The 13,431-nt window shown below is 38.0% G+C and overlaps 2 protein-coding genes across 3 annotated transcripts in view; one reads left to right on the top strand and one right to left on the bottom strand.

The window, feature by feature from the left end:
* The window catches only part of LOC136876523 (DNA-directed RNA polymerase III subunit RPC6), a 72,460-nt gene extending 66,143 nt beyond the window's left edge, over window positions 1-6,317 (bottom strand). The window contains exon 1 of one of the 2 annotated variants that reach the window (XM_067150541.2): window positions 5,978-6,317. In XM_067150541.2, coding sequence (XP_067006642.1) covers window positions 5,978-6,039 — 62 coding nt within the window. In that variant the 5' untranslated portion in view covers window positions 6,040-6,317. Of the gene's footprint in view, window positions 1-5,569; window positions 5,871-5,977 lie in introns of those variants that run through there. The other variant, XM_068228128.1, reaches the window with a different exon arrangement.
* A 314-nt stretch (window positions 6,318-6,631) lies between these two features.
* The window catches only part of beta'COP (coatomer subunit beta'), a 161,641-nt gene continuing 154,841 nt past the window's right edge, over window positions 6,632-13,431 (top strand). The window contains exons 1-2 of the mRNA XM_067150540.2: window positions 6,632-6,755; window positions 10,320-10,478. Of these exons, the coding sequence (XP_067006641.2) occupies window positions 6,753-6,755; window positions 10,320-10,478 (162 nt within the window). The 5' untranslated portion in view covers window positions 6,632-6,752. The remainder of the gene's footprint in view (window positions 6,756-10,319; window positions 10,479-13,431) is intronic.

The following is a 13,431-nucleotide window of genomic DNA, read 5'->3' as shown; positions in this document are numbered from 1 at the left end:
AATAATCCAAACACTGGGGATACTATAGGGAAATCCCATAAGTCAATTATTATTCAATATTGCAACATATGATCATATCAAGATTTACTGTCTTTGCATTATATCTCTGCTGCTGAGTGACCATTGCATTTCTAAGGAAGCGAAAGATCTAGTTACTATCTGTACAACTTCTATTCCTATTCCCGAGCCCCACAATGTGGAGAAATGTCAGCGCTGACAGTACTGTAAGGCAGAAACAGGTTCGAGGAAGGATATTCCACCTAATCCAAGGAAGATACAAGTTTCTGCTTACCATCTTTGCACAGGGAGGCCCAATGAAAGTTGAACATCATTTGGAGAAGATTCACCCTTGCCTACTGACATGCCCTGGTATCTGGGCATCAAACTCGATCACACACTGACTTTCAGGAAGCACGGCCAAGAACTGAAGGGCAAGATCAGTTCAAGAGATTCTCCCGTAAGTCCAATATTGTTCAACATTGCAATAAGGAGTGTTGCTGAATCAGTCATCAGGAAGGAAGTTTCCACTGACAATATAGCTTTAGTATTAACAGCTTCAAGATTTCTCCTATCATTACATACACATTAGACATTATCTGGGAGCACCTGTTGAAGGATAACCTAGCTACACTAAGAAGAGTGAAGGCCACGTACATCAAAAAGCTCTCTTTGGCAAGAAACACCTCTGCGAGATTAACCAATGAGCTCATATGGCAGCCATTCTACAGAGGAAATGTGATTAAGAAGACCATTGTCCTCCACGACACAATACTAAGCTTTACTTTAGCAACTAAAGGAAAAGAAAGCGAATATTATTATTAAATGAAAAGCGCACAATGTGCAAAAACAGTTTTTGTACAGATGGTCAACTATGCTAATGCCATTCTTATTTCTGAGGTTGTCCTCATTTTGCAGTTTTGTGCATGGTATCTTTCACAATGATCGTTGCACAGGTTACATATACAGTCTTCGTTCGACTGGCGGAAGTTTTTGGTTTGGCAGAATCTGTGGTGAAATCCATGAGTGGCGTAACATGTAATTACGTCAAAAACATATCAGATGTAAGGCTTTTCAGGCATTTGCTCTATTAACCAGCGTTTCGTCTTAGGTCTGACACTAGACTCATCAGAGTGGGATGTGTCAGACCCTACCCACTGAAGCTGGGGTGTATGCAGGTGAACTTATCAGAAGCCCTTATAAGAGGCACAGTCTGATAACTGCATACGGGAGATAAATCTCCACAATGGAATTATTGCCTGCCTAGCAATTCCGAATGGAAAATTCTAAATTCCCATGGAGGGAATTAGATACTTTTCACCAATAGAGCATGTCAAAAATGTCAAAACTATATCAGATATAAGGCTTTTCAGGCGTTTGCTCTATTTGTCAATGGTGCCATGCAAATTATGTGTCAAAAGAACAGTGTCCTTAGTTCAACTGTGTACTTCAGTTTTTATGTATGCACACTATGCGATATTCCATTATTAAAGTAAGTAAGATCAATGAAGCACAATCAACAGTTGAAACGCTGGTTAATAGAGCAAACGCCTGAAAAGCCTTACATCTGATATGTTTTTGACATTTTTGACATGCTCTATTGGTGAAAAATATCTAATTCCCTCCATGGGAATTTAGAATTTTACATGTGTAATTACATGCCATAGCTCGTAATTTGCTTGCTTCCACTCTTCTGTTATTATGGTGTCCATGGAATAAAAGTCGGACCAAATAGCATTTCTTTTCTCGTTTAAAGTTTGGCGTGCATTGAAAGAAAGTGAATATATGGATAGATTTCTATTGAACTGACGCCACGATGATGTCAGAATGGGTGAATCTGGCTATGAACTGCGGCATACCATAACCCGCTTAGCAGTCCATGGGTTTCATTACAAGCTGTGCTTCAGATAGTACTTCCACGAACCAGATGCAGATTGTTTGCAAACTGTATGGGAAAATTTGTCAATGGTGCCATGCATATTATGTGCCAAAAGAACAGTGTCCTTAGTTCAACTGTGTACTTCAGTTTTTATGTATGCACACTGTGCGATATTCCATTATTAAAGTAAGTAAGATCAATGAAGCACAATCAACAGTTGACGCCGTGCTACCCAATAATAACTACATTCAGCTGCACGGGAATGACTGTCATTTGTTTACTTTTCATGGTCTTCTCGCTGAGGACATGAGTACGTGCTTGAGCGGTCAGCAATGCTGCCAACTTGTTTAGTTGGAAACTAAGACTAGTGACAAAACCATTGGACTGTGACCAAGCAAAGGGGGTGGCTTTTAGGTCTCTAGCATTCTGTAGGGCGATAAGAGCAGATTCTATTTCGCCGAAGACGAAAGGCGAATCCCTATTTAAGAATTCCTTATGGGGTGCATGAATTCTTTAAGGCTGTCGCAGCCCTGTATCCGCCACTGCATTAAGGTAAGTTTCATATAAAATTATTGCTGTTATGTATTTCACATTGTTTCCTTTACATGGTGTTTTTATTTGTGCTTTTATTCAGCCGACGATTGGTAACGCAATCTAGTTATCATCATTGATGGCAATGATGTTACATTCTTTTCACGTTGGCCAATAGGATTGCAAGTAGCAACTTTAGCAACGGACAATGGTGGGTGCTGCTCTTTATAAGGTTATAAAAGTGAATGTACTTCTGGGGGGCGGGATGGTGGGTTCCTAGACATTGCATAGAACACATCTCTTCTCTAAAAGCAATTTCAAGTAAGATTTGCATAATTTCCACTTCCTTCAACTTCAACTTCGGGTTGCTTGGTGTCAATATTTGCCAAAGCACATAAATTAATATGACTTCAAACAAGACCAGATTCCTCGCACAATTTTGCCTTAGCAGACATTAACACTACAACTTTTAGTTGTCTAATGATATATTTGAGATACATTCTGACAGTAACCAGAACTTTATTAGGACTTCCCACCTAATCAACACTGTACAAATATAATTGAATTTTTATTCTACCTCATTAAAAGTAGGACTAGTCTTGGTCCACTATTGGATCATCCTCATCTACAATATAATAATCTTAAAAACTATGCACACAACACGTAAACTGTGATATAAAATTCTTGTTGAAATTACATTCCTCTTTGGTAATGTCCTTATGAGTTATGAAGTTCAACTAAAAATGTCAACACTTTATTACAGTAAAAGCTTCTTTAAGATTTGTCCTGCAAATTTTGGTGAAACACTTTGAAATACCATATTTAAAAGAGTCTTTAGCGTAACATTTTAAAATAAAGACTTGAAAAAGTCATATGATTATCACAAAAATTTACACCGTCCTAATATTAACTGAGGGAAATTAGTGCTGCATGTTTATGACTTAAAATAGAAACGAACACCTTATTTACATACAATACTGCCAGTGAGTCACTGGATTTATAATATAGCCTACCTTATTATGTATTATGTGAAAAGCAGTTATCTCTGATTGTTACTTGCTTTTTGAAGCATATGCATTCAGCATAAAAAAAGGTGGACTGAATGTTTTTTTTTTTGTATTGGCTTTATGTCTCACCAACACAGATAGGTCTTATGGCGACGATGGGACAGGGAAGGGCTATGAATGGGAAGGAAGTGGCCGTGGCCTTAATTAAGGTACAGCCCCAGCATTTGCCTGGTGTGAAAATGGAAAACCACGAAAAACCATCTTCAGGGCTGCCGACAGTGGGGTTCAAACCCACTATCTCCCAAATACTGGTTACTGGCCGCACTTAAGCGACTGCAGCTATCAAGCTCGGTGGACTGAATGTTGTGAGAGGGAGATATCCTAAATCGTCACTGTTTGTTGCCACTGATGCTTTCACAGCCCGTACTTATAGACATGTCCCTGCTTGTTGTTTACGGAAGTCAAATGAACTGGTGTGAAACTGGGAAATCAATTCAGTTTCAACTCGTTAAAAGTACTGGTTTGAAGAAGTCCTAATACAGTTCTGGTTACTGAAACTCGAAAATCAACACGGTAAATGAAAATAATAAATTATGATACATTAAAACTAAATTGGCAAACCTAATTCGTGAAACCCGTAGAGACACTATCTCGAAAGTAAAATTTAAGGGTGAAATATCTCGACCTTTCAAAATAAATAGGCCTACAGGTGTCAGGCAGAGGATGGTGTATCCCCACTCCTTTTCAGCTGTGTCATGGAGAAAATTGTAAGAATTTGGAATGAAAAACTGAAAGAATCCAAAATATTGCCACTCGTACAGGGGAAAAAGAACAAAGGTGTTGCAATAAATTGCCTAGCATTTGCAGATGACTTTGCCATACTTTCAGAAAGCCTTACAGATGCAGCAATGCAAGTTAATCTCCTTGAAAAGATAGGCAACATGACAGGCTTGAGAATCTCTGCCGAGAAAACAACATTTTTGACGAATATAAAAAGTGCCCGTAAGTTTTTAGTAACAGATATTGGTCAAATAGAAAAGGTAAATAAATTCAAATATTTGGGTGAGACAATTCAAGAAAATGGTTTAGAAAAATCTGCTATAGAGGAAAGGATACAAAAGATGGAAAGATTTTACGGTATAACTAAGAATACTTACAACAAAAAGTGCTTATCAACAAAAGTTAAAATAAAGCACTACATACAACACAGCAGTGAAACCAGAATGCCTGTATGCCAGTGAATGTCTAGCACTGCACTACAAGCTTGATCACTATCATAAGTCGTGTAACTCATTGCTGAGCTTCGTGACCCCATTTGACTTCACACAATATTCTGGATTAAGCGGCGCCAACTTTGACGATGTTAGCTTCTCTTAAAGCCTGCTGAAGAGTCAGACCGGTGGTATGCAGAACCTGATCAATCCACCTACTCGATGTCCTTCCTCGTGGTCTTCTGCCGAAAATTTGCCCTCCATGATACATTTCTCCAGATTTTCACTATCACGTCTTACAATATGTCCGAAGAATTGGACGATTCTCTTTATGACACGAGAGGAAAGACGTTCGGAGATATTCAGTTCTTGAATAATAGATGCATTAGTTCTTCTTTCCGTCCAAGGTACACGGAGCATCCTTCTCCAACACCACATCTGAAAGGTGTCGATACGGTAGTTATCTCTTGCCTTGAGGGTCCAGGTCTCGGAACCATAAAGGAAGACAGAGAACACAAGAGAATCAACTAGTCTAATCTTTGTACTGTTTGTAATTGCTCTGCTCTGCCATATTTTTGTGAGTTTGCTCATGGCAACGCGCCCTAAGGTGATACGTCTCCTAATCTCTTTGTCAGAACTTCCAGTATCACAGATGGTCGACCCAAGGTATATAAAGTCATTTACCATTTCCAGTTCCCTGAATCGACCTGTCAGCTGGATATGTGCCACTCTGATAATTATTAGAAATTATTAGAATTATTAGAAAGAATAATATTAAGTTCTCTAAGAATTGCAGAGTTCTGGAAATTAAGAAGTAACAATGAAATTTACCAGAACATAGAAAACATATCAGAAACAATAAGAAAAAGGAGATTGCTATTTCTTGGACACATTTACAGAATGGATGACAATAGACTAACTAAACGAATCTTCGAGTACGGTACCTTTGGGAAAAGAAATCAACCATCACCTGGATTCAAGAAGTCAAGAAAGACCTGGAAAGGAACAACATACAAGAAGAATAATTATTGGAAAGAAAGATTTTTAGAAGAAAGTCTTACAAATGGAAGGATTCCAAGGGAGGAAAGAACTGAAGTTGTAATGTGGTCCTTAGAAGGCCGGAACGCAAGAAGAAGAAATTATGATACATTCTGACAGTTGCACCTAGAATTAAGGTTAGGCCTAATATCTAAACATTAACTTAACATTGTTTCCTGTTTCCTAAACTAATCTCTCTGACAAAAGCTTCTCATCATAGGATCCTATAATCTGGGCACACTATTTAATTAGGCCTTCTGTAGGCCTACTGATGGTGATAACATATTATCAAGGCCTATAACAAAAGAACTAACCTGTGTTCAATTTCTACACTAGCAACATCAGCCGAGGAGGACTCGTTATCTGTACCAGACATTATGAAATTGGAAACGTAAACCAAAGTCCACACATGATTTCAAATTAAATGCTCACTGGAAGAAATACTGAACCACGGCAACCACACTTTAATAAAATTTATCATTATAGCAATACACTGTGTCCACTTATAACTACTGTAAAATGGCTATGAAGCACTATAGAATAATCAGTATCGCTTAGTACATCGAGTACTTTATCAACAAACTAACACTACCCTCAGAAGTGTACTTCTATTCATCTTGTTCAGAAGTTAGAAAAATATTTATTTTTTTGATTGTTTTTGTTTACATTGGTTTGACAATACCAATATCACGAGTTGAGTTATCCTTGGAATGATAATGTTTGGCAATGTTGTTGGTACCACTTCGTATTTTTCTTGCTCACAAAAAAGAAAAAAAGAAAAAACCAAGCTCTTTAGTCTGTTTTAAAAAAATTTCGTAGAGTTTACTTTTCTCTTCTTTTCTGGGAACATAACAACATACTGAAAAATTGACATGAATTAATTTTTGTTACCCTTTAAGTAAATAATGTGTTTTAATGTGCATTTGATTTGATTTTCATGTCAACTTCATTATTCTCACGTTGGGTAACTTGCATTTCACGCATGCGCCTGGACTACCGGCCACGTCCATTCTGTAACATCAACATTGTGCTACGTATTGGTTGCTGTCAGCTAACTTGTCTTAAAATTCTGTAACTTGACATTTCAGAATGGTAGGTAGAAGCAGTCTCAAAATATTTATATCTTAACAATTTCCTTATAGCTTTCTTCACATCGTATTCGCTAAGAATACGTTTGACAACCTCAAAGGCAATACCTAACCTAACATGTTTTATTATACAGGGGCGTGTTAACATTTATTGATTCAAGTGTTTGAAGTACTCTATGTTGCTCTAGCTTAGTCACTTGCCAGGAAATGTTAAATGATAGGTGTAGTTGCAGTTTCTGGTCCTCTTTTGTTGTTTACTTGTCATTAATCGTTGAAGTTTTAAGCAAATACAGTGATGTTCTTTTAGTGCAGTCTGATCATCGTTTCTAGTTTCCCCTCTACACTCTGTTTCAGTGCAACTGAATTAACAATATAACAGAATATGTCAGCGTGTATTTTATTTGAATGTTTCTGACTTGATTTAGGCTACTAATATTCAGTAGTTTTGATGGTGGTGACTGATGACATTTAGGGGGAATGCTTCCGGAATCTGTGAGAGGGTACCTATTTGTACTTTTTGGTACCGGTATGTCGTTTTTGCTATTAGTCAATATTGCAATGTCGTCATCAAATTGGTATGACTTCCATTTGTTGTGTCTGTCTGGCTATTTGGGTGGATGGTTAACATGGAGGCCTTCAGTTTGGAGCATCTCAGAATTTTAATTACATCTAGTTAATAAATAATAAATGAAATGCGCACAAATGTGCAAAGAGTTTAATAGTTATTTGTTTTTATTGTACTTGTTGATTGACCTTGTTCTTTTTTTTGCACTTGAGTATGTGGTAGCGATCACACACTTCCTCACACAGAGAGCACACACACTCGTCGTTCACCTCATGGAATCGCTTAGTGGCACACAGCTTATGGTGGAAGCCATGGACTGCCATCCTTGTAACTACATGTCACTGTTTGTAGTTCGCTTCTGTCCATTTTCGCACCAGCATGGCGTCGGTGGCATAGAATTAGAGCTCGATTTGGGCTCATTTCATTCTTCTCTCTTCAATTATCTTTGCACTTTGTTTTGTGAATGTCAGAACTAGATTGATTCTTAGATCCTCAATATAAAATGGCTCTTTACAAAGTTCGTACACTAATCTGGACTTCGTGTACGTAGGCACACCTAATACTCGCTTTAGAAATCTGGCTTTTAGTTTCTCTAGAGCCCTAAGGTCAGCCACGGATAACTTTTCCCACATGATTTCGATGCCATAGGTGGCAATTGGGCTCTGTCTTGGGGACGTGTATCACAGAATGTTCAAGATTCCATGGGTAGACCATGTCACCAAATGATGAGGTACTCCGTCATGCTGGAAAATTGTGTGAAATCTTAACACTTGCAAAATGCAGAAAAACAGCCTATTTTGGTCACATCTTCAGAAATGCCAAATACAGCTTGATATTACTGACCATAGAAGGCAAGATAGAAGGAAAATGAGAAAATTATCCTGGATGCAGAACCTCTTATGGTGGCTCAGCTTCCACAGGATGACAACTCTGGTGTGGGTTGTACAGTATAGGAAAAATTACTCCATGATAGTTTCCATATCTTGCAAGCCTGCATGGCTCAGGTGGCAGCGTGTCGGCCTCTCACCGCTAGGTTCCGTTGTTCAAATCCCGGTCTCTCCATGTGACATTTGTGCTGGACAAAGTGGAGGCAGGACAGGGTTTTCTCTGGGTATTCCGGTTTTATAATACCAATATAAATGGTCCGTAATTGGACATTATAAATTTTCCAGCGAACTCATTCCTGGTTGCCAGCGTTTTACCCCTGTTTTCTAATTTGGGCTCATCAGTTAGTAAATAGCACACCCACCAAGATGCATGGCTAGTGCATACCGTGGAAGCTACTGCATAGGCTACTTGAAGCCACCGGCAATGCCAATGCACTATGAGAGACTTGGTTTCATTATCAAAAATTGATGCCTGCCTGGCCATGAGATGATATAGATGTTAATTCCCATAGGGAACCTGAAATATTTGTCCCAAATGAGTAAATTTATAATAAATGGTCCGTTATCGGACATTATAAATTTTTCAGCTAACTCATTCCCCAACTCTACTTAGCACACTGGGGCGAAATGCTGGCAACCGGGAATGAGTTGGCTGGAAAATTTATAATGTCCAATAATGGACCATTTATATTGGTATTATAAATTTTCTCATTCGGGACAAATATTTCAGGTTTCCTATGGGAATCAACATCTTATATCATACTCCGGTTTTCCCTGTCATCTTTTATTCCAGCAACACTCTCCAATATCATTTCATTTCATCTGTCGGTCATTAATCATTGCCCCAGAGGAGTGTGACAGGCTTTGGCAGCTGGCACAATTCCTGTCCTCGCCGCAAGATTGGGGCTTCATTCGTTCCATGCCTGATCCAGTCAATGACTGGAAAACAGGTTGTAGGTTTTCATTTTCAGTTGCCATCCTCCTCTGATGATATGACACTATAATAATAATAATAATAATAATAATAATAATAATAATAATAATAATAATAATAATGCTGTACTGTCATAATAATGATTAGAGTCAGCTGCAGTGTTGCAGTGCTTGGAATATGATTACAAATATTTCAGTTTTGCCTCCGGAATCACAGTCCAAGGAGAGGAAATCAAAACCTTGAGATTTGCCGATGATATTGTTATTTTATCTGAGACTGCAGAAGATCTCAAGAAGTTGCTGAATGGTATGGATAAAGTCTTGGGTAAGGAGTACAAGATGAAAATCAATAAGTCCAAAACAAAAGTAATGGAGTGCAGTCGAACGAAGGCAGGTGATGTAGGAAATATTAGATTAGGAAATGAAGTCTTAAAAGGAAGTAGATGAATATTGTTACTTGGGTAATAAAATAACTAACGATGGCAGAAGTAAGGAGGACATAAAATGCAGACTAGCACAAGCAAGGAAGAGCTTTCTTTAAAAAAAAAGAAATTTGCTCACTTCAAACATTGATATCGGAATTAGAAAGATGTTTTTGAAGACTTTCGTGTGGAGCGTGGCATTGTATGTAAGTGAAACATGGACGATAACTAGCTCAGAAAGAAAGAGAATAGAAGGTTTTGAAATGTGGTGTTACAGAAGAATGCTGAAGGTGAGATGGATAGATCGAATCACGAATGAAGAGATACTGAATCGAATTGGTGAGAGGAGATCGATTTGGCTAAATTTTCACAATTAAGTATTTATTTATTTGTGAATCTATTGAAGTGCGATACGGACCATGAAGCTGATTTTATTGGCTAAATTTGACGAGAAGAAGAGATAGAATGATAGGACACATATTAAAACACCCAGGACTTGTTCAGTTGGTTTTTGAAGGAAGTGTAGGTGGTAAGAACTGTAGGGGTAGACCAAGGTATGAATATGACAAGCAGATTAGAGCAGATGTAGGATGCAATAGTTACATAGAAATGAAAAGGTTAGCACAGGATAGGGTGGCATGGAGAGCTGCATCAAACCAGTCTATGGACTGATGACTCAAACAACAACATTTGAACTCTGATAACATTACTGATGAGTAGTTGACTTTGCTTCATGTTTATTATACTTTTTGTTTTTGCAGCCTCTTCGTTTGGACATCAAGCGTAAACTGACAGCTCGGTCAGACAGAGTAAAATGTGTTGACCTTCATCCGACCGAACCTTGGATGTTGGCATCTCTGTACAATGGCAATGTTCATGTTTGGAATCATGAAAGTCAACAGCTTGTCAAGTCATTTGAGGTTTGTAATTGACTGTTTATATGTTTAAAAATTAAGTTATATAACATAATTTGTTATTTGTACATGTAGTGTGAAATTTTTCAGAGAAATGACCAAATATTCAATTACAGACAGTGTAAGTTTGTAGAAAACACTGGAGAAGCGACAGTGGCTAAGAGTTAACCTACTTAGTAACTACAGGGTGGTACAAAAAAATAAAATAAAAACTACTGGTACTTAATTATGTTAATTTTATACTCTCTACTGTAGAAGTTAAGACTCTCTATCATACAGTTACATGTTCTAATATCTTCTTTCATTGTGAAGAACAAATTTCATGCAATCCTTTATTTTGGAAACCATATCTGTGCTCTGCTCGGGTGCTATCTCGGAGACAACTGATTCATTGTTCATGCGAAGATCATATAGAGTTTGTGGGGTTGGTCTAAGAGAGCTCTCTTTTAACAACCCCCTCAGAAATGCATCAGGTGTTTGAGGACTGGACTTTGAGATGGAAAAGGAAATTCACAACCTCTTGACATAAGCCGGTGTGCAAACAGTTCTTTTAAAAGCACCCAGTTTCCTTGGCCTAAGAGTGTGCTGGCTCCATCCTGCTGGAACATTTGCTTGTCAAAATGCAAAGTTTTTGTGTATCATAGTTTTACATTTATACCATATGTATCCTCTATAAAATAGGGGTCAGTAAAACCAAAGCTTGAAACTGTTACCCACATTGTTACCTTCTCTGAGTGAAGTGGTTTTTGTGTGTACTCATCTGACTCTTTCCAGCACGTTTTGTTTGTTCACATGTCCACAGAGGAGAACATTACATTCATCAGACCACCATCAATTGTTGATGTAATGTTGGTCTTCTTAAAGATTCACCATCACATGTCCACAAGCAAGTGTGGAAATCCTGAGGCCCCAACTTATGAAGCACCTGTATGAGATAGGAGTGTTCTCCAATGTCCTTTGCCATATGTGTGAAACTGGTTCTTCCTATAGACGACACTTTTGACATGCTGTACCATAAATTCAGAAATAATGTTCCACTTTCCAAGTGCAATGTTCTACCGTATACCATGCCATGATTAGTAATGATTAGGCATGAATTAATATTATTAATGACAAAACTTCCCTCACTTGAAGGTTGCCACAATGGACAAAATATAACTAAACAATAAAATGTATAATTTTGGCTTATAATGATCATTTTTTTGGTTACATTACTCTTATAATGTTGTTAAATTACAAAATTTATAGCTCACAGCAACGATTTCTGCTACCACCTGGTGGCCATGATTGTTGAGGCAAGGAGTAAATAACCGAAGATGGTGTGCTAATAAATGAGGATTGCAAACTGCCCATCATGAATTAGAATTTTGGTTACCTCTTTTTACACCACTCTGTACAGTCTAAATCAGTATCGTGAGAAACAACACAAGATATTTTGAAAGTGCAAGTATGTCATAACTAACATCTATTGTAGAGTTGCAAGAAATTCCTTTATTTTTATTCTTGCCTGATTCCTCCCATCTGAGTTATTTCAGACATGTTTCTAGCTTTCGTGAATGTAGCATTACTGTTTTTATTTGTCATATAAATGTATAATTTGGCCATATTTTAACCAAAGCATGATATAAATGCATAATGTTGGTAATATCAATGTTACTTGTAACATTTCCCTAAAAAATCTTTGTAAGACATAATTTGGTAAATAATTTTCATACTGCAATATCACACAGATATCAGACTGGATTCACATTTCAGTGGTGAAGAACTCGTGTATAAATTTTGTATTGAAAACTATATTTTTTGACTGAACTGTACTTGCAGTTACAAAAGTGAAAATTTGAGGAATGTATGATAACTGGCAGGTATTTTTCCCGTGAGGATGTAGCAGTGGGCTTCGTAATATTTAGTAATCCTACTGAGTAGTCTTGGACTGATTTGTAGTACATTCCATTCTTTTTGGATGTGTAGTGCAGGTTATTGCATTTGCAACTTTGTTGTTTGATTTCAAAATGCCTTAAGTGCAAAACTTGAAAAGCAAGAAACTGTATAAGTTAGTTTTCTTGTGAAAATCGATCACCATTGACCTGTATTCGGGGCTATTGCCCAGATGGCAGATTCCCCAACAGTCATTTACCTAGTATTTTCCCAAATAATTTCAAAGGAGTTGGAAATTTATTGAAGATCTCCCAGGGTAAATTACTCCAACCCCTAATATCCCTTCCTTTAAATGAGTTTGTTTGTTTATCCAATTCTTGTTCCGTTTCTCTACGAGATCGAGTATGAGGTGAGATGGATCTCTCGTGGCGGTTTTTTGTAACGACCGGATGCCCTTCCTGACGTCAACTTCATCAGTGGAATTAATGAGATGAAATGAATGATGTGATACATGATAAAGGGAGGGGGGGGGGGGGAACCCGGTGCCGGCATGTAGCCAAGGGGTCCACTCATGGCTTAACGTCCCCATCCGACGGATGAATCACCATCAATAGTGTCATATGCCTTCACTCCATATGAGCACTGCGGAAGGTTTGGAATTTAATCCCCAGGCTTTTGGCACTCAATCTAGTGATTAGAAATTGTATACCACCACCACCCCTACCCTGCCGGCCAACATTCTGATGGTGACATTTTTTCGACCAACGGGACTCGAACCGGCTAACCACGGTGTCAGACCGTTCAGACTCCAATACCTTAACGATCATGGCCACCAGGCTTGCTCCTTCCTTTAAATGAGTCTTTGCCCTATTTGACCTATTGAATTCCAACTTCATGTGACTATCCTACTTTAAAAAACTCCATTCAAACTTATTCATTTACTGTCATTCTACGCCATCTCTCTGTTGACAGCTTGTAACATACTGGTTAGTTGAGTAGCTCATCTCTTTATTCCCAAACCTTCCTCGACCAAAGTTTGCAACATTTTCATAATGCTACTCTTTTGTTGAAAATCACCAAGGGG

Source organism: Anabrus simplex, chromosome 6, assembly GCF_040414725.1.
Source record: "Anabrus simplex isolate iqAnaSimp1 chromosome 6, ASM4041472v1, whole genome shotgun sequence".
NCBI classification, from domain to species: domain Eukaryota; kingdom Metazoa; phylum Arthropoda; class Insecta; order Orthoptera; family Tettigoniidae; genus Anabrus; species Anabrus simplex.
The sequence above is the reverse complement of the archived record's forward strand: the minus strand, read 5'-3'. Positions and strand labels throughout refer to the sequence as shown.